Source organism: Muscardinus avellanarius (assembly GCF_963383645.1).
Source record: "Muscardinus avellanarius genome assembly, chromosome: 14".
Classification (NCBI taxonomy): Eukaryota; Metazoa; Chordata; class Mammalia; order Rodentia; family Gliridae; genus Muscardinus; species Muscardinus avellanarius.
In genome coordinates this window covers 73,687,061-73,708,886 of record NC_137800.1, presented here as the reverse complement: position 1 = coordinate 73,708,886, position 21,826 = coordinate 73,687,061, and the positions used below count along the sequence as shown (strand labels likewise).

Below are 21,826 nucleotides of genomic sequence, written 5' to 3'. Positions count from 1 at the left end.
GGACTTTAACAGCTTTGCCTCCAGTTGCCAAGCAGAGAGAGGAACCAAGTGACTAGGGCGTCCAGGAAACAACACTGAGGCTCGGATCCAGGAACCACGGAACTCTACACAGCCGATAAGACGTTATGGTGGCTCTCTGACACCCCCCCGAGCCAAAGGAGACTCAGACGTACTGATGGCTGCTAATATAAGGTTCAAAAGCAGGCAAAGCCAGGCGTGGGGTGCACGCCTGTAATGCCACTACTTGGGAGACTGAGACGGAAGGATCGCAGGCTTGAGACCAGCCTTAGCAACTTCGTGAGATCCTGTTTGGAAATAAAAAATATAAAGAGCTGAGGGTTAGGCTCGAAGGTATTGAATGCCTCTGGATTTAATTCCCAGTACAAGAAAGAAAGAAAGAAAGAAAGAAAGAAAGAAAGAAAGAAAGAAAGAAGAAAGAAAGAGAGAAAGGAGGGAGGGAGGGAGGGAAGGAAGGAAGAAAGGGAGGGAGGGAGGGAGGGAGGGAGGGAGGGAGGGAAAGAAATCCCAGCTCTGCTGCTTCACATGGGAGGCTGAGACAGACGATCGTGGTCTGAGGACAACCTCAGCTACTACTTACTTGCAGCTCAGTGAGACTCTGTTTTAAAGTGAAGAATAAAACATAGAGCTGGGGTATAGCTGGGAGCTAGAATGGCCCCTGGGTTCCATCCCCAATACTACAAAAAGAAAAGAAAAAAAGAGGCTCCTGATCTGTAGTAAGTTGGGGATAACCGTTCCTACTCTTTGCAGACCTGTTGAAAAGAAGACAGGGCACTGATGTCAACCTCCTGAAATGTGTCAGTAACTTGTTTCTAGATAGGGAAAATCTGGATGCTTTTTCTTCCTTTCACACTTGCCACAACAGAGGACACTGCTGTGACCCAGGTGTGTGGGTTTTCCCACACACCAAGCAATTCTCCAACAGGCTACCTCTTTAACCCACCTCTGACCCTATGCACGGGAGGTAGCATCAAACCCACGCAGGCGGGGGCTCGGCCCACGACACTGCCACACCATGGTGCCAACCACAAACAGCAGGTGACTCACAACTCCTGTCTGGCTTGGGTACGAACCTGAGGTTTCCGTATCTACCTTCTTGGGTCATTTGCTGCAGCAAAGACCTTGGGACAAGGAAACCTCACTTACTTATATTTTCTAGTTTACTGCGTTAATAAAGGATATGGTTGGGCACGGTCATGCACACCTGTAATCCCAATACTTGGGAAGCTAAGACAGGATGATCGCAGGTTCAAGGCCGGCCTCAGTGACCTTAGTGAGACACTGAAACTTAGTGGGAACCCTTTTTCAAATGAAAAAATAAAAATAGGGCTGGGGGACGTAACTCAGAGGTAGAACGTCTCTGGGTTCAATCCCTAGTACCACAAAAAATAAAGAATATGATTAAAAATATAGGTCAAGAGCTACCCAGAAGCTGTGTCAGGGACCCATGTCCAAGATTGAGTATTAGAACAAAAGATTATTCCCAACACCCTTATCTATAAGTTTTTAGGAGTTCTGCCTCAGGAACCACATTATTATTTCACAGCCTTCAAGAAATCTTATTGTGATATAAAAAACCAAAGAGGGAGCACTGCTGTGGAGGGAAATGAATTTTGCTGCTTTCTCCGTACCCGTCGCCCACACGGGCCCAGCTGGCCGCCATGGCACCGTTCTTATCTCTTTCTTGCTGTGTGCTGGGAGGACATGAAAAGGCGCACCTTAAAAAGCCCCAGACCTTTAACAGAAGATGGAGCCCTAGTAACAGAATCCCTGCCTGCCAACCTTCTCAGAGTGATGAAATATACAGAGAAATAGGTTCAACACTCAAAAAAATGTGAGGCTTAGGTAAATTATTTGGTAATCTATAATTACCACAGAAATTTTTTTGTGTTTGGTACTATGGATTGAACTCAGAGGCATTCTACCTCTGAGCTACACCCCAATCCCTATTTTATTTTTCATTTTGAAAGAGGGTCTTGCTAGGTTGTTAAGAGACTCTCGCTAAATTGCTGAGGCTGGTCTGGAACCCGTGATCCTCTTGTCTCCGCCTCCCAAGTAATAGGATTACAGGCATGTGCGTGCCATGACGCCCAGTTTACAATGGAAATTAGGACCAGCAAGATGGGTATCATTACAATATGATTTTTCCAAAAGCCTAACTTTAACTCTAGAGATTTCTATTCCCTTTTCCTGCAAATCCACAATTCCTAAAACTCATGATCACATTCTGATGAGTGAAGGTTTATTAACTGAAAATATACGGAAAGGATAGAAAAAGTCAGGAAATAAAGGTCCTGAAGCCGAGTGTGGTGGCACACACCTGTAAACCCAGAACCTGGGAGACTGATAAAGGAGGATCGCAAGTTTGAGGACAGCCTCAGCAATGTAGTGAGACTCTTAGCAATCTAGTGAGATCTTGTTTTAAAAGAAAAAACAAAAAGGGGTGGGGGTGTAGGTTAGAGGTAGAATGCCCCTAGGACCACAAAAAAAAAAAAAAAAAAAAAAAGAAATGAAACGAAGGTTTGTCCTAGATTAGACAAAATGCCAAGTGATTTGCCATCAATGATTGAGTGTTGGGAAATGTTCATGTTGTGGATTCCAACTCTATTTTTTTTGTTCCTTTGTTTGTTGTTGTTGTTGTTTGTTTTTTTGTTTTTGGTGGTACTGGGGATTGAACCTATAGGCATTCTACCTGCAAGCCACATCCCTAACCTTTTATTTTTTATTTCAAAACAGGGCCTTAGTTACTGAGATTGGTGTCAAACCTGTGATCTTCCTGTCTTGGCCTCCCAAGTACTGGAATCACAGACATGCACCGTCACGCCTGGCTAAAGATCTTGTTTAAAGGTCTCAACTAGTGAGAAACATTGGATTATATTTAGCAAAAATATCAGGAGTCAATGTCCTAAGATGTTAATGGAGACTTCATTTTTTTATAGAGAAAACTAGTTTTCAGATCTTCCCCAGCAACTGCCTTTTTATAAGGAGTCTTTTGATAAGGAGGCATTGAACGCTCTGCAAAGAAGATAGGTTGCCAGGCGTGGTGGCACACGCTTGTAATCCCCGCGCTTGGGAAGGAGGATCGCGCAGGTTCAAAGCCAGCCCCACAGGCTTAAGAGACCCTGTTTCCAAAATATATATATATATTTTGGAAACAGGGTCTGGGAGTGTAGCCCAGAGGTAGAAGGGTTTCCAGGAACTCCAGTACCACCAAAAAATAAAAATAAAAGAAGATAGGTTCTCCCCAACACCCTGAACCCCTTTGCTTCCCTATCTTTTTATTTATTCATTTAATTTTTTGGTGGTACTGGGGCTGCTTCTCTATCGTAACAACATTCTACCCTACTTACCATGATGGTGTGTTCGGGAAATTTGGCGCGGACCAGTTTCACGAATTCCACAAAGTGTTCCGAATACCCGTTGGCCACATCCAGGCAGATGAACTTCACCTGCGGAACGGCTTCCAGGATGCTGCTCATTCTCTCCAGGTCCTTCTGCCCGCTGCCCGAGCTCACGGCCACGTGCTGCACCAAGGCAAACCGAGGAGGACAGGCATGAACAGCCGTGTGCATGGGCAGACCCTGCCGCCTCCAGGTGCCCACCGTGGGAACAGAACCGTGACCCCCGGAGGCTTCTCCTGATCAAACACACAGCGGGCCTGCTCAAGAGACGTGCAGCAGCAGAGATAAAGGAGATCCATTCCCTATATGATCAAATATCTTGATTCTATTCTCTTTCCTACCGTTGAATTGCACATACCCTTAAACCTGGACCTCAGCCACGGAATCTTTTCAGTAGTTAAGATTCTTACATATTCAGGAGACATGGTCCTTGGCTTCTACTTCATGTTCTCAAGCCTGCTGGGTAGAACGATGAATCATAGAGCTACTGGTAAATGTGTCATAGCATGGGAAGCCAAGGGAGGCCAAGGCAGGGACTCGGGAGGCCACGGCAGGAGGATGCTAACGCTGTGACTTCATCCTCAGCGCCTCGCTCAGAGAGAAGCAAAAAGAGGAGCCTAAAACTCCTCGAATAAACTGCTATTTTTTACTCCCCAAACAGTACTGCACCACCTCTCATCCTGAGTCCTCAGTTTCAGATAACCATGGTCAATCATAGCTTAAAAGTGCTAAATTAGCTGAGCGTGGTGGCACACGCCTGTAATCACAGTACTTGGGAGGCTGAGCGAGGAGGGTCACAGGTTTGAGGACAGCCTCGGCTACTTAGTGAGGCCCTCCGCAACTTAGTGAGACCCTGTTTCAAAATAAAGAATTAAAAAATGGGCTGGGAGTCATAACTCGGAGGTAGAATGCCCCTGCATTCAATCCCCAGTACTTAAAAAAAAAAAAAGGTGAATAAAAAACTCTAAAAATAAACAATTCACAGGTTTTAAACAACTTTTATCACAGTATATTGTTGTAATTGTTCTATTTTCTTATTCTTGTTCATCTCTTACCGTGCCTAGTTTATAAATTAATGGCATACGCATATAGGAAAAACACAGAGAACACACAGGGTTCCCTGGCAGATATATATACTCCCCATGAGTATATATACACACACATAGTCTACATGCCTCGGTTTCAGCCATCAGGCTCTTGGCACACTTCTCTGCATACGAGAGTAAACTTCCCACAACATGCAAACCTTAACCTGCACAAAAAGCTGCAGTGTGGTTTTCCTATCAGAGGTAGAAAATTTCCCAAGGTGTAAAAGCAAATGAGCCTGACCTGATCTTTCGCAGCCACACCTGTACGGGTTGAAATCTGCAGCCGCTACATCCTCTCCCACAATCCCTGCCCAGCAGGAAGGACCCCACCTCCTCCTATCTGCCTTCAGGTCCTCTCAGCCCTGCACGGAGGCATGCTGATCAGTAAGGGCGTGCTCATCCAGAAACTGGCAACATAGGGCGTACTGGCCCTAAATTTACCTAGGCTCTCTCCCACTTCAAGACGGAGGCAAGGGGTGCAGCCTCTTGTTCCAGACCCCTGGAGCGGTGCTCAGACATCTCCAGTCACTGCCCGCACCTTACAGAAGGGGCAGGAGCCACCCTCTCATGGCATGGACTTGCAGGTCTGATAGACAAACACCGTGATCAGCAGGTCAAAATCAATTGACAAGGACTTCCCCGGGGCAGATTTATAGAATCGGAACAGAGAATGATTAACTGGACCCTCGGTGGACCAAGACTGCTTAATGATGCAGTCATTGCCCCTGCTTCAATTCCTCCTCTGTCTAAGCCTAAGGCCCGTCAGCACCCCAAAACAGAGCTGCAATGCTGTCACTTTGCCTTTCGATATGGCCGTGTTGCTTAAAGTTGCCTTTCCTGCTTTGCACCGTTATCTTTTCTGTATGTTTTGGGGCGAGTGGTCAGGTGTACTGGATCCTTGGAGTCAGACTCAGGATTCTAGTAGCATCAATAGCATACTGAAATATTCAGAAATAAAACTGCATGTATACCAAACACACAGACTTTATTCTCATCATTAGTCCTTCAAGGACACAGTGTAACCACTGTTTACCTACCATTTACATTGTTTTCGGTGGTATACCTCATCTGGAGGTGACTTAAAGTATGTGAAAAGCTGTGTATAGCTTACATACAAATATCTATTAAGGGACCTGAGCATCATAGTATTTGGGTACCTGCAGAGTGGTCCTGGAACCAGTCCTTCACAAACAGCAAAGGATAACTAACTTATTTAAATACGCTATGGTAAAAATGAAAGACCCCCTATTAATTCAGAATTATTTCACCTCCAAGATGACTTTCTCATTAATGAAAATCCACATCTAATTAAAGCAGAGTAATAGCAGCCACAGCAAATGTCAAAAGCAATAAGAATCCTGGCATGTGGTGCAGCCTGTAAGACCAGTACTTGGGAGGCTGAGACAGGAAAATCCCAGGTTCAAGGACATCCTCAGCAATTTACCAAGACTCTCCTCAGCAACCTAGCGAGACCCCCATTTCAAAACATACAAAAGTAGCTCAAAGGAAAAATGCCCTGAGTTCAAGCTCCTTTACCACCACACACAAAAAAAAGCAGTTAAGATAAGAAATCAGGTTCTAATCACAAAGTAGGTCTTGTCTAGAGAGATCTTTCTGCTCAACTTGGCTCAGAACCATTTGGATGTAAAACTAGAAGGATTGGGAGGCTAAGACAGGAAGATTGCAAGTGTGAGGCCAGCCTTAGCAAGAACTCTGTCCTGTTGCAAATAAAAAACAGGCTGAGGGTACAGCTCAGTGGTAGAGCTCCTCTGAAAATAAATAAATACATACACACACACAGAAGTTAATTCAGCACGTTACTGTTGAGCTCTTATCCTTTTTTTTTCTGAACAGCTGCACCAAGATACACACCATGTAACTGACCCACTAAAAGCGCACAATTCAGTGATTTGTAGTGTATTCACAGAGCTGTATAATCATCACAATCAATTGCAGAACATATTTCTGGTTCCCCTCCCTTCCTGCAAGGCACAGGCAACCACTAATCAATTTTATGCCTCTCTCTACATAGATATGCTTGTTCTGGACAGTTCATATAAATGGAATCCTATTTGGCTTTTTGTGTCCGGCTTTTTCACTTAGCGAAACGTTCACGGTTCATCCACACCATAGCACGGCCAGCGCTTTATAACTTTTGGGCTGAGTCACGCCACATGGACTCATCATATTTAGTTTCCCCACTGGTAAACAGCTGGGCTCTTCCTACTTTTTGGCTGTTAAACACAATACTGCTGTGAACATGCAGGAGCAGGTGTCTGTGTGGACACGTTTTTATTTCTGCTGGATCTGTCTGTACCTAGAAATAAAATCGCTGGGCCATAATGGTAACTCTTTTTTATTCATTTTTTTATTTTTATTTTTATTTTTATTTTTTGGTGGTACTGGGGTTCCTGGGAGCCCTTCTACCTCTGGGCTGCCCTCCCAGACCCATTTTATATTTTTATTTGGAAACAGGGTCCAACTTAACCCAGCGAGGCTGGCTTCGAACCAGCGCCACCACGCCCAGCATAATGGTAACTTTTACGTTTAACCTTCTAAGGAGCTGAACCAACCAATAAAAGAGGGTTGCAATTTCTCCACAGCTTCAATGACACTTCTTGGTTTTTTGTTTTTTGGTTTTTGTTTTTTGGTTTTTGTGTGTGTGTGTGTGTGTGTGTGTGTGTGTGTGTATGTAATATGCTACAGAGGATTGAACCCAGGGATTCTACCTCACAACCACTATTTATTTTTTATTTTTGAAACAGGGTCTTCCCTAGGTTGCTGAAGCTGGCCTTGAATCTGTGATCCTCCAGTCTCAGCCTCCCAAATACTGGATTATAAATGTGTGCCACCACGACCAGCTTCTTGTCTTTCCTTCAGATGAGAGCCATCCTGGCAGGCATATTGTTAAACTCGAAGACAACTGGTTATAACTAGATGTTCTTCCTGTAACCAGAAGATTCATTCAGAATGGCTCTACCCTGAAACATCTGGCAGAAAGCACAGGCCTCCCCCAAGCCCTGGTGAGGTAACACTACACCTTTCAAATGGAAGCAGACATCCCTTGCAGGTAAACACATCCTAGCCTTTTTATAGCATGCCACGGAGCAGGTTTCTGCTGTGAATCCCTGGCATCGACGGGGCTGGAGAACCATTACGCTCTGTGTGTCTGTGTGTGGGTTTCAAATGCTCTTGACAGCTCTAAGGATATGCTTCTCCCTGCGGCCCTTGTGACCGGAACCTCAGGACGGGGCCGTACCTGCAGGCAATCAGGGTGATCTGCGGCAAAGCGCTTCCAGTCTTCCAGAGTGTAATGCTTATGAACGGCTGTAAACATGGAGTGCTAGGAAACAAAAGGACATCATTAGGAGAAGCCAAAGGAGCCCTCTCTCCCTCCTCGGCCCTCCTCTGCCAGCAGGTGGGACCCATCAAGACAAAGGCATCTGGCACCCTTGCCACTCATGCTAATTGTTTTGCTGTGTTCCTAGGGAAAAATAAACACAGAACAATGTTTCCCCTGCTAATCTGATTGGACCACTGAGATCAGGACCAAAAAAGCTCTGCCAGGGGGCAAGGAAGGACACAAGCCCATCCTGACTCCTGCCTACACCTGAGTCAGACCAAGCGCAGCACAGATGGTCCCTTCCCCCACCAAAAAAAAAAAAAAGGTTGGGCATGGTGGCACATGCCGGTGATCCCAGCACTTGGGAGAGTGAGACAGGAAGATTGCAGGTTCAAGGACAGCCTCAGCCATGTAGTGAGATTTCCAACAACCTAGCGAGACCCTGTTTTGAAATTTTAAAAACAAGGGCTAGGAGTATAGCTCAGAGGTAGAATGCCCCTGGGTTCCATCCCTAGTATTGAAAAAAAAAAAAAAAGTCCCTGGGTTTACACACACACACACACACACACACACACACACACACACACACACACACACACCCCACATAGCATGTACCCTGCCCATCCTAAGAAACTTTTGTTTAACCAACCCTAAAGAACCTCAAGCCAGGTGTGGTGGCACATACTTGTAATCCCAGCATTTGGAAGGCTGAGACAGTAAGATCACAGTTCAAGGACAGCCTCGGCTACTTAGTGAGGCCCTTTGCAACTCAGAGAGACCCTGTTTCAAAATAAAGAATAAAAAAAACTAGGGCTGGGGGTGTAGCTCAGAGGTAGAATGCCCCTGGAATCCATCTTTAGTACAAAAAAAAAAAACAAAAAAAAAAAAACAAAAAAAAACCCCTCACCTTATACTATAGCAGGAACTTAGGCTGTTTTGTGAAAAAGTGTTGACTCTTCACTGGGGCCTGCGGAGGTTTGACAGGTAACTGAAAACAGAGGAAAGCTTCGCATCTCTGCCTTCATTTTGTCTCCTTTATGACCTTAAACTCTGAGTCAGTTTCCCACTCAACTCTGCACACAGGCACGCTAACCATTTAAGGCACGTTCATCTACAGCTAGGGATCCCTGTCTTCAAGACCGAGGACACCAAGAGAACTGCAGGTAAGGTATTCCCAAGATTTTCAGGTCGCCCGTCCTTTACGACTCCTGTTCCAAGCTCCTGGAGCAGCACTTCCGTGACCTTACACCTCCCAGGAATACGGGAGCCTTGTGGGCAGATCACCCTGTCGCGAGACTGACGCATACCATACGCGGGAGTGACTGTCTCATGGGAACAAAATTTCCTCTTTCCAGAATCTTAAGCCTGAGAAATGCACATCCTACAAAGCAAATGGAGATGTCCCCACAAGCAATATGAGCCTCTTGGAACCCACACTGTGAAAATGGTTGGCCAGACCCCAGCCGGACCAAGACTGCCTAGCTATACAAAGGTTCCCCACCCCAACCCGGCCCCAATTTTTCTTCTTTTATTTTTTCATGTGTGTGTGGTAGTAGAGATTAAACTCAGGGGAATTCTATCTCTAAGCTATACCCCTAACCCTTTTATTTTTTGTTTTAAGAGAGGGTTTCACTAAGTAGCTTAGGCTGGCCTTGAACCTGTGATGTTCCTCAGACTCCCAAGTACTGAGACTGCAGGTGTGCACCACTACACACCTGGCACTTCTTCCACTTAAACCTACAGCTTAAACCTACCTGAAAGGCAGAGCTGACGCTTGGTCTCACCTGGTTTTCCAATAGGGCCATATTAATTAAAGTTCCCTCCTGCTTTTCTCCATTATTTTTTTCTGTTTGGTTTTTGAGGAGAGTGGCCAGACCTGATTTGTTGAGACCAGCAGAATATGACCCCTGGCCCGGGCCAGAAACTTCTCTTGCGTTCTCTTCCTAAATATTTTCAACTAAAAAGCTCAACCCATCAGGCAGCTGGCATTCTTAAGGGAGGAAATTATATAAATTATACACCTAAAGCTCTGCCTAGCAACCCTGCCTTTACTGCCATGGTGCCAATGCTTTGCAGAAACTGTTTCAAGTCCTTCTCAGAACAACTTTAAACAACTTTAAGCTTCATGGTGGAAGTAGAGTTTAGGAAATTTGGAAATTTTCAGATAGGCGTGGTGATGTAAGCCTGTCATCCCAAGACCTGCCTCAGCAACTTTGTGAGACTTAGTAATTTGGTAAGACCCTGTTTTATTTTTGTTTGTTTTGGTTTGGTTTTTTGGGTGGTACTGGGGTTCCTGGAAACCCTTCTACCTCCGGGCTACACTCCCAGACCTATTTTATATTTTTATTTGGAAACAGGGTCTCCTAAGCCAGTGCGGCTGGCTTCGAACCTGCGCGATCCTCCTGTCTCCGCCTCCCAAGCTCGGTGATTACAAGCGTGCGCCGCCACGCCCAGCCAAGACCCTGTTTTAAAACAAAAATAATAAAGAGGGTTGGAGATATAGCTCAGTGGTAGAATGCCCCTAGGTTTACTAGGAAGGCAGGCAGGCAGGCAATTGCTCAGCTACTAAGGGCAAAGACCAGAGTGAGGCTCAGGTCTGGCGAGAGAGCTCAAGCTCTTTCCCCGTACCGAGGGCCTCTCCTCTAACCTCAGGGCCTGCCTCTTTCTTCATCTACAACTTCCCACTCTAAAATTCTGTGGCTTCATTTACTTGCACTAACTCTACACATTAGAAATAGAGAACTCATGATTAGCTACGCCAAGGTCCACTATCTAATTCATGGGGAAACTCCTGTAAAAATGAGAAGGGTGTCGCAAGTACTAGGTTTTTCGTGGGCGACTAATCTGACGTGTGAATTGACCAAGCCATTTGTTGTTTGCCGAGACCCTCCCCTTTGACACTGGTAGTTAGCTTTCTGTCACTGGGATGAAATCCCTGAGATAATCAACTTTTAAAGGGAAAAGGTTTGCTTTGGCTTACAGTGTTGGAGGGTCCAGTGGGTGATCAACTGGCCCTGTTGTTCTGGGACTGCGGTGAGCAGCAGATTGTAGCAGGTGCATGTGGTGAGAACAAAATCACTTTTCTCATCACAAGCCAGGAGCCTGCAATCTCCTTCAAGGGCACACCTCCGATGACCTAAAGACCTCTCATTATGCCCCACCTCTTAAAGGATCCCACCTCTCAAAAATACCACCCTGCGGCACCAAGTCCTTAACACATGGGCCTTTGGAAGGCACTCATCCAAACCACAGTATACACTGATATATTTATTGGTAGAAGTGGCTAGTGACAGAAAAGAGCAAGGAAGAAACGGAGAGGAAAAAAATACCACATTCCTTTGGCAATGAATTTGTCAACCTCTGTCCCAAAGCTCAGTGGGGGCTGAGGGTTGACAGATGAGACAACAGATCCTACAGTCAGATACACTACTCCTTACTCCATTTTTAGAACGAACGCATAATTTGTTTGAGAATCCTTTCCTTCTAAATCGCTGCCTAATAATAAATCCCGGCACCTCCTGCCGTTAGACTTGCTGCCCACCGTGAGAAGCTCTTTCAACTAATTGGATTTATCTTTGCACTTGGCAGCCATCACCAACAGAAATAGATGCATAAACCCTACCCGCATCAGCAACCATTTCACATCTAGGATGCGTGAGACACTCTGCACTTTAGACATAGCTGTGCGAGGCCAAGGTCCCGCCTGCAAATGCCATTTCCTTTCCTTTTCCCAAGACCAAGAAACTACCTCTACCTTTATAGGCAATTAGATTAGTAGTTGGCTAAAGGGAACCCTGAGCTTGCCCTCGGATCTGTCATTTAAGTGAGAGGTAGACCCCTTAGATTCTGGGGTTCACGTCCTGCCTCTCCCTACCTGGCTGAGGGCCATGGGGGCAAGTTACCCCTCTTCTCTGTCTCAGTTTACTCATCTGTAAAAGCAACCTACTCTGTGGAGTTGGGATAAGAATTAAGAGATACATTATATCCAGCAGTAATCACAGTGTTTATGCCCTGATGTAGTAAGTGCTTTAGCTCAGACTGCCTACAAAGTAGCTATCTTACTTTTAAAAGGGATCACACCCTTCACACTCTTCTGGGACGAGTTTCCTGTTGTCTAACTTCTTTCTGAATCTCTCACTTCCTAAAACCATCACAGGCACTGTCACAGAAGTAGATGCAGATCTAATCAGCCCTTTGAATGCAGAGCCCGGACGCTGCCCATCTTCTGACTGAAGAAGAGGAAGACGTATCTTAACAGAAATCTCAGAGCCTCAAGAAGGACCCTCCCCCCAGGGCCTGAACAAGTCCAGGGTGGGCTCCACACCACATCTCACCCGTGACATCACGACAGCCATCTCAAAGGTTCCCACGGTGTCCATGTTGGCCACGATGATGGGAACCCCCGAGTAGGTCTGCTTTGAGTTCCGAAATGTAAACGTTCGCTCCAGATCCACCTGTTGGCAAATCAAAGGGGAAGGAGAATGAGTGCTTGCTCTTGTACCACGTGCACGGAAATTCTGTGGCTCAGGGAGAGTGGAAGGAACATAAAGTGTCTGACTTTGGTCCCTGGATTCTTAGGACTCAGGTTGGGTGTCCCAAAGACAGGAGAGTCCCTGTAACAGGATCCAAGTAACAGGTTGTCCCCAAGTGCAAAAGTCCAAATGATGACCTGCCAGATAGGAGGACAGGATATTCTGCCACTGGGCTTTCACCCCTCCTTTATCAGACTCTCCACTCCCACCGCCGCCTTCTATTCTCAGCCTGGTTCTGAACATCCACACACGTTATCTTTCCCCCACTTCCAAGCACTGGGAGGACAATTCCCCTTCTGGGAAAATCCACTCTGCTCTCCCCTACCAACAGTGACCTTCCTCCTGTCAGAATCCCTGCGTTTCCCACCTTTCACCTAGAAGCACACTCCAGATTCGCCCTGCAGTGAACTCCATACCATTAATCCCCGGCCTCTCAACCTCTGCAGCTGTTCTGTAATTATGAGCATCTTTCAGAGAGCTGCAGGGAAGTACACTGAGGCCATATGTTCGCGCATATAAAACACTTGTTCCTTGGACTTGCATACAGCTGGAGGGAGGGCCCTGAGATTCTGCTGTGACTTCCGCTTCAGGGCAGTCATGACGACCAGCTGTCAGGATTCCAGAATGATCACTCAACAGGACAGAGCTCAGTAGGAGCGGGGTGCTTAGGGTTGGGGGCTCACATGAGCAGCCAGGCAGCAACCTAGTGAGACCCTTAGCAAGACTCCGCTTTAAAGAGCAAACAACCAGAAGGGGCTGAGGGTATAGCTCAGAAGTGGAACATCCCTGATTCAATCCCTAGTGTCAATATTTAAAAAAAAAATTACAGCCAAGCGTGGTGGTGCACGCTTGTAATCCCAGCATTTCGGAGCCTGAGACCGGAGGATCGTGGTTCGAGGACAGCCTCAGTTACTTGGTGAGGCTCTTTGCAACTCAGTGAGACACTGTTTCAATATAAATAATAAAAAATAGGGCTGGGGTGTAGCTTGGAGGTAGAATGCCCCTGGGTTCAATCTCCAGTACCACAAATAAAATAAAATAAATTTAAAAAATTTTAAATTACTTCTATGACCCAGGGCAGGTCCCAGGCCTGTTCTTATCACAGAGAAGGCCCCATCCCTTACAGGCTCCATTTTGAATGTATTTCTAGCTGAGTTTGGCCAACAGAGGGCACTGATGGAGAAGAGGCCTGGGAGGGGGGCAGCAGGGTGGGTCTCCCAGACCCTCTGCCTCTGGCAACTTCTGCAGAGTGGCAGGGTGCCCCTCGGGCCTGTGCTCCTGGTTCCAACTTTCCCAGTGTGTGCCTAGTCCCTCCCCACTCCCACCCTGCTGACCCTCACCCTAGGGTGCGAGTAGCTTTGTATTGTTGACAATCTCTGGATACCTCGCTATCTCATTCAGCATCTCAGCTGCATCAGGACACCCTACATCAGAGTCCCTGGTTAGCCGGGTGTGGTGACCATGCCTATAATCCTAGTACTTGGGACAATGAGACAGGAGGATCACAGGTTCAAGGCCAGCCTCAGCAACTTAATGAGACCCTGTCGCAAAATAAAAAACAAAAAAATGGAGCTAGGAGTGTAACTCAGAGGTAGAATGCCCTTGGCTTCAGTCCCCAATAGCAAAAAAATAAAAATAAAAAAGTCCCTGCTTGAAATATTCCACATTGTTCATTTCTTTGACTGGACCTTAGTAGGTACATACCATGCTAGTGGTAGGTGCTTGCCCAGGGTGCACTGGCAGAAAAACACAGGTGTAAGCCTCATGCTTCTGAAGTAAAGTAGACCTCGGTGAATCCTGGCTGCTGGAGCACCCCAGGAACAGTCCCTTCCTACCAGTGTTTCCCTGGATCCTTTTCTTCTTTTTCATTGGACCCAACTTCACTTTACGCCAGTAGTATCAGGTCAGCAGAGAGGAACCCTCAACCTTTCCATTTCTCTTGCCTGTCTACACTGGACACCGTGTCCAGAGGCTCCCTGGGTAGATGACGTCATAAAGACAGCTGCACCAGCCTCCAACCGCAGCCGCTGTGGTTTCGGGAACCTCCCTGGCATCGCATCCCTTTCTCGGGCCCCTTCAGACGGGTCCTGCTTCTGCACCAGTGAAGCGAGTTAATACTGACATTCTGCAAGATAACTGAGGGAGCCCATTAGTTGCAACCCTCTGTGCTGCTAATGGCCCTCTAACACGTTGGCTTTGGCTCGCAGGCTTAAAACCATCAGAATTCTTTGGCCTCAAATTACTCTGATACTCCTCCAAGATGCATGGGGAGAGAGCTGCTAGGCTCTACATCCAGCTGAGATTGCAAGGGCTTTTTCCAGACCCTCCAAAACCTATCAGCAGCCCAGGAAAAAAATTATGCTTCACAGAAGAGGGCAACCTTGGTGAGGGACCCTACCCTTCATTTCTAGTCCTTTCTCTAAAGCAGATCCTCGGGGCTGGGTGTGTAGAGCTCAGTGGTAGAGAAGTTCATAGCATGCACAAGGCCCTAGCCTAGGTTCCACCCCCAGCGCCCCTCCCCCAGTGACACAAGGCCCATTCTTTGCAATACTTAATTCTAAAAATGAAATTTTCTTCCCCAACCTTATCTACCCAGGCGCACACACACACCCAAAACAGACCAGTCATTCACTGAAACAGATAAATACATTTAATATTCTGGACTCCCAGGAACAAAACTTGGCATTTAATCCACCACAGGTGGTCAACACACCAAATATAGCACCTCTAAATCCCTGCTCTGCTTGGCCCCATCTGAAAGAGAACAGAAGGTAACCAACTCCCCTCCCTCACCTCAAAATACACATTTGTATAGTTAGTCCAATAATCTGACATTCTGGGCTCAAAAGTACAAATGAAGCCCAGTGTGGGGGCACACACCTGTAATGCTAGTACTTGGGGGTGCTGAGGCAGGAGGATTAAAGGTTTGTGGCCAGCCTCAGCAACTTACAGAGACCTTGTTTCAAAATAAAAATAATGCCGGGCATGGTGGCACACGCTTGTAATCCCCGCGCTTGGGAGGCGGAGACAAAAGGATCACACTGGTTCAAAGTCAGCCTCTCTGACTTAAGAGACCCTGGTTCCAAATAAAAATATAAAAAATAGGTCTGGGAGTGTAGCCTGGAGATAGAATGGTTTCCAGGAACCCCAGTACCACCAAAATAAAAATAATAATAAAATAGGGAGGTGTAGTTCAGAGGTAGAATTCTTCTAGGTTCAATCCCCAGTACCAAAAAAAAAAAAAAGAAAAAAAACCCCTACAAATAGAGGCCTACATATCACATTCTTCAATAACTCAATGCTATGGGTCAAGCTAACAATCTGCTACATAATAAACTCTATCTTCTAACCCTAACAAAAACAGTGGCATCCAGGGTCCAGCAAGGCACCAGAAAACAGAAGCGTGGTGAGCCAGCCCCGCCCATACCCTCATCCCCCCAATCCTCATTTGAACACACACCCCAGTCTGCATGTGGTGTGCCCTGCACATCCACATACTGTCACGTGGCCACTCTCTGGTGCGGGAGGGGGCAGCTGGGGAAGAGGCCCTCGCAGGCCTTGAAATCAGCTCAGAGTCCTCTGAGGCGGGGCACCCAGGATCCTGAGTACCTGGGGAACACCCGGAGAAGAAACGGCAGAGCCCACAAGCCCTGCCCAGCGAGGCCGAGTGCCTTTGGGGGAGGAGTGGGAACCTAGATCTTCCGCTGGTAGCCAGGAAAACAATTCCTTCCTTACCTAGATTACTCATCTGGGGACCAGAACAATGTCTCTCATCTTTGAAATCCTATAGGCTCAACAGGTATGGAATAAATGAGTGTTTGGTTAAGGGTAAGAATGATCCTGTATTTTGGCCCCAGCCCTCTCCCCCCATCCCCAGTACTGGGGATTAAACTTAGGGACATTCTATCTCTGAGATACATGCCCAGGCCTATTTTTTATTCTTTATTTTGAAAAGAGGTCGAAGTTGTGGAGGGCCTCACTAAGTAGCTGAGGTTGGCTGCGAACCTGTTGATCCTCCTGTCTCAGCCTCCCAAGTACTGGGATTACAAGTGTGCACCACCATGTCCGGCTAAGGGCCCCAGCCTTTTGCAAGGCAATGCTTGGTGGTCCTGGCCCAGGCCTCTCTGGATGTGGATCCAGCCCCCAGAGGCTTTGCCATAGGTTCTCAGGCTTCAGAGACATTCACAGCTGCGGCATCGCCGAAGAGCCACGGGTTCTGCAAGTAGAAAGGGTGCCGGAGGCCAGTGAGACTGTGCACACAGCAGAATGCTTTCAGGATGGCTTCTGAGAACATGCTCAGGCTGCTTCGAATCTCATAAATCAAGATAATTGTGTAGGAGACTGTGTGCATATTCTGGAGTGTCTCCCTAGGTGATTCCGATGTACTCCTGACCAAGATCAAGTCTGGTCAAGCCCTCTCAATCCTACAGAACAAAACTGAGGTTGTTATGGGCTCAACCATGTCTCCCCCAAAAGATGATGAAGTCTTAACCTCCAGCACCTGAGAATGTGACCTTATTCAGAATTAAAAATCTTTGCAGGTAGTTAGTAGGGTGGTAATATCTACAAAGCCAAGCAATGCCCGGCAACTGACAACAAACTAGGAGAAGCTGGGGAGAGACATGAACACCCTCTTCCAAGCCCTTAGAAAGAGCCAGCCCTGAGAAACCCTGACCTGGCACTTCTAGCTACAGAACTGGGAGACAGTAGTTTTGGTCGATTAAGCCACCCAGTTCATGATACGTAGTTCCAGCAGTCCCAGGCAACTAACCCAAACACAAAGGTAATAATAAAATCAGTAACAGACCCCACAGAACCTCTCCCCCAGCCCAGTATTCCCCCATGCTGCCCTGTTCTCATGGCTCTGAACAACCTGTTGCAGATGGCTGCAGGGAAACCAGAACTCTTCTCTCTGAAACAATTACTACAGAGAGTTTGCTGTATGTTTGTTTTGTGGTGCTGGGGATGGAACCCAGGGACATTCGACCTCCGAGCTATACTCCCAACCCTATTTTATTCTTTTATTTTTGGAACAGGGTCTCCCTAAATTGCAGAGGGCCTAAGTTGCTGAAGCTAGCTGCAAACCTGTGACCCTCCCATCTCAGCCTCCCAAGTACTGGGATTACAAGAGTACTCCACCACGCCCAGCTACTACAGAGTTTTAAGCAGACTAAATGTTGGTTCTGTCTTCCCTGTCACAGGACAAATGGGCGATTTCCTGCTATGCAAATTCTCTGCAATGTTAGACTTTCAAAGTTAGGATTGCATACATTGCTATGTTTGTTGTTGTTGTTGTTAAGTTCTTATGAGCTTGAACACTCAGGTGAGATGTTACAGCCAGGGATGGGTCCTAAGGAAGTAAGTACTCTGTAGTCAAGAAACAGTGTAAGCTCCCAGTGCCTCCCCTAAGGACAAAGGTCTTGACTTAACAAATGCCACCGCTGAAAAGATTACCCAGGTGCTCCTAGGTAGCTCCTGACACTTCAGCCTTTTTCTGTACCAGGAGCTGGTCAGTTGAGTGAGGACTGTCTACCCAGAGTACCCACACGAGGGACACCTGTTCCACGTCCACCTCTCCTCTTGCTTCAAGAGCTGACCTCAGCAACCTTTGTGAGGCTTGTGAAAATATCCCTGAAGAACTTCTAGAATTTTGGATGGGTGCTCGGGCTTGGGCTTCCTTTCCATTACTGCATGATCAATTCACCACCAGGCCTGGCTCTTGGAAAATTCTCACAGCGAAAAAACTTGCTGGCTGTCAAAATTCTCTTTTCCTAGCCAGACTTCTCCCCGGTGCAGGTTCTCCTAGTTCCACTCAAACCTGCTCTCTGCCCAGTGTCGGACGTCTACTATTTGGTGTCCAATTTGCCTCCAGGTATGACTTCTAGCAGGGTGCACGCATTTCAGGCTTCTGATTGTGCAATGAAGTTTGTATCTGCCGGATGTGGTGGTGCACACCTATAATCCCAGCAGTTGGGAAGCCGAGACAGGAGGATCACAGGTTTGAGACCAGCCTCTCAGCAACCTAGCCAAGACCCTGTTTCAAAACAAAAACTAAAAAAAAAAAAAAAAAAAAAAGGGCTGGGACAGGAAATAGTGTCACATGCAGTACTTGGGAGGCTGAGACAGGATGTTCCCAAGTTTGAGACCTGCTTCAGCAACTTAGCAAGATCCTGTTTCAAAACAAATAAAAAGGGCTGGGGGTATAACTCAGACTTAGAATGCCCTTGGGTTCAATGCCCAGTACAAAAATAAAAGAGCCGGGCATAGTGGTGCATGCTTGTAATCTCAGCATTTGGGAGGCTGAGACAGGAGGATCCCAGTTTGCGACCGGCCTCAGTTACTTAGTGAGGCCCTTTGCAACTCAGTGAGACCCTGTTTTAAAAAATAAAGAATAAAGCCGAGCATGGTGGTACATGCTTGTAATCCCGGCACTCAGGAGGCAGAGACAGGAGGATCGCGCAGGTTTGAAGCCAGCCTCGCTGGCTTAAGAGACCCTGTTTCCAAATAAAAATATAAAATAGGTCTGGGAGTGTAGCCCGGAGATAGAAGGGCTTCCAGGAACCCCAGTACCACCAAAATAAAATAAAATAAAATAAATAAATAAATAAATAAATAAATAAATAAATAAACAGGACTGGGGTCTGGGGGTGTAGCTCGGAGGTAGAATACCCCTGGGTTCCATCTCCAGTACCGGAAAAAAATAAAAGGAAGAGCTGTGTAAGATGGCACACACCTACAATCTAGTACTTCGGAGGCTGAAAGGAAGGTCACAAGTTCAAAGCTAACTTCAGTAACCTAGAGGAATCCTGTTCCAAAATAAAAAATAAAAGCTAAGGGTGCAATTTGGAGCTACAGTGCCCTTGAGTTCAATCCCCAGTACCACAAATAATAACTAAAAACAAAAAGAAAGGGTAGGTAGGAGCAAACTGAGAAACAGGAAGAGTGTATTAGAGAGGCCTAGTCAGATCCCTCAACACCATCCAGGCAAAGAAAGTCAGGTGATGGGCTCACCAGCCAGCCAGCAGCCTCCTGACCGGGGAAGCTAGGCCTGGAGAACCAGCTGGAAAGGAATGACCAGTTGATTCTAGTTTCCGGGCCCACAGCCCACATAGGTGAAAATATGAAAAACAGTCTTCAAGGACACTGGCTTCTCCCGACTGCACAGCGCCACACCCCGAGGCAGCATTAAGAGAAGCAATCAGCCCCAATTAAGAAACCAAGAGTTGCAGGGCGATGTCATACTGTGCCCTAAGAAAGAACACATCATCCCATGACCTCAAATTTTAACGGTTTAACTTCCCGAGTGGAGTGGTTTTCTGGCCCATAAAACACATATAGCCTTGCTTGGAACACTTACTTTCTCTTACCGTTTTTCTCTTTTAAATTCATTTATTTATTTTTCTTTTTTGCAGTACTGGGGATGGAACCCAGGGGCATTCGACCTCCGAGCTACACCCCCAGTCCTATTTTTTATTTTGAAACAGGGTCTCACTGAGTTGCAAAGGGCCTAAACAGCTGAGGCTGTCCTTGAACTGCGATGCTCCTGTCTCAACCTCCCAAATGCTGGAATTACAAGCGTGTGCCACCCTGCCTGACTCCCTCTAAATTAATTTCTAATAAATATTTCAAGCATTTTGAGGCCACTAAACTTATTAGTCTGCCCAGAATTCCCACTCTCCATCCAGCCCTGACCTTAGCCGCTGCCCAACACACTTTGTTTTTCTTCCCAGAGTTCACCCTGCTTTTCATCGCCTTTGAAAGGCCAGGAGGAAGGACGCGAACGCACGGGGGTCATCTAATCAGGGGTGATAAGGGTCCATGATCCCTCCCCCACCTCTTCCTGCCCGGTCCTCTGCTGGCTCCAGCCAGCCAATGGGGCTGCTTGGAGAAAGAGACCAGATTCTACCCATTGGCTAACGCAAGAGGCTGCTCTGGTCCAAACAAGCCCTGGGCTGGCAGCTCACAGCACTGCAGTCAGGCCTGGCGCTGGAGCGGAGTTCCGGGCTGGGGAGGGATTTATTTATGGTCTTGTTTGTGAAGCTGGAGAATTAGAGCTAGGCACCGCTGGCTCAGCCTCCTCCTGTTTACTCCTTCAGCCCCAGCCATCTCAGACCTCCCTGCCCCCCCCCCTTCATCCCCAGCTCCCAGAAGACCAGGCAAAGCCCGGTTCCGGCACACCACCCCAAGTGGGCTCTGCCTTCCCTTAAAACTACTTAATCCTTCAGGGTCTGCCCTCCTTTATCCCCGCCCTCCACCCCGGTTATTTCTCCTCGCGTTTCCACCTGCTCCCTTCCTTGATCTCATTAAGACAGAACCAGCAAAACTTGCCCAAGGTTTCCAATTCACTCTCCCCCACCCCCGTACAAGGGTGCTTTCCGCATCTCACCAGAAACCGGTCCCCCAGCTCCGCCCGCGAAAAGGCCACCCAAACTGGGAAAGTAAACCTGAACCTTGCATCGGGGGCTGGAGGTGGGGGACCCGGGTTTTCGGATCTGTTAAATTGCACTGCGGGACCTGACATTGCTGCGGCGGCTGCAGGATACGCTACGCTGCCGAAGTCCCCAAGGATGTGTAGTCGTCTTTCTCTGCTTTCCACCAAGCGCCAGGGTTTCCTTCTCTCGCTCCGAGCAGCCTATCGGCCACTTCATCTTGACCCTCTGAGGTCTGGTTGTCAACTTCCTCCCCGGTTTAGAATTTGGGCCGGGGCCGGGCCCGGGGTCACTCTGCCTTGACTGATGATGGCCCCTGTCCTGGCAGGGGCTGCCCTCCCCTTTCTAGGCGGTGAGCACAGAGGAAAAGCAGGCAGGGTGACCCCTGCCACCCGCCTCCCCCCGCGGCACCATAAATAAATAAATAATAAATAAACAAATAAATAAATAAAATCCCCAGTCCCCGGCGGCTGGCGAGCGGCCCCACCTCGGCTCGGCTCCGGAGGCTGCTCCGCTTGGGTCGCAGCAGGACATCCTTGAAGTCCAGCTTGAGGTCCGCGTCTACGCGGGGCATGGCGAAGGAAGGCTGCGGGCTGCGGCGCGGCCGAGGCGGGTGCGCCCCTGGGTCCCGTGCACGCGGCTCTCCAGGCCCCGCGCCCTCGGCCGCCCCGCCCCTCCCGGCTCGCCCCGCCCCGCGCCCCGCCCGCGCCCCGCGCCCCCAGGTGCGGCTCAGCGCCGCCGGCCAGCGCGGGGCGCAGTCCTGCTAGCTGCGGTGATCGCTTGGGCTCGGGGGTGCCCAGTCTTGGCTACTACCGAGATCCCCCATAGAGAGGGTACCGGGCTTGTCACCGCCTAACACAAGGGGAGAGGCCTCCCTTAACGGGTTTGGCTTCTCCCGTCTCTAATTCCAAGCCCAGTGAGTGCCCGCAGGCGGCGAGGCTGGCCTCTTTCCCTCCGAAAACCAGAAACCCTTAGGAGCTCGGGCTGAAGGGAGGAAGGAGGCCTGGGGGTGTGG

The 21,826-nt window shown here is 47.9% G+C and overlaps 1 protein-coding gene across 2 annotated transcripts in view; it reads right to left on the bottom strand.

Moving 5' to 3' along the window:
• The window catches only part of GMPR (guanosine monophosphate reductase), a gene marked incomplete at its 5' end in the record, with an annotated part of 46,640 nt that extends 25,255 nt beyond the window's left edge, over nt 1-21,385 (bottom strand). Inside the window, 4 exons of one of the 2 annotated variants that reach the window (XM_080710878.1) lie at nt 3,369-3,542; nt 7,767-7,850; nt 12,185-12,304; nt 21,299-21,385. In XM_080710878.1, coding sequence (XP_080567004.1) covers nt 3,369-3,542; nt 7,767-7,850; nt 12,185-12,304; nt 21,299-21,385 — 465 coding nt within the window. The remainder of the gene's footprint in view (nt 1-3,368; nt 3,543-7,766; nt 7,851-12,184; nt 12,305-21,298) is intronic. The other variant, XM_080710879.1, reaches the window with a different exon arrangement.
• Between the last annotated feature and the right edge of the window lie 441 nt (nt 21,386-21,826).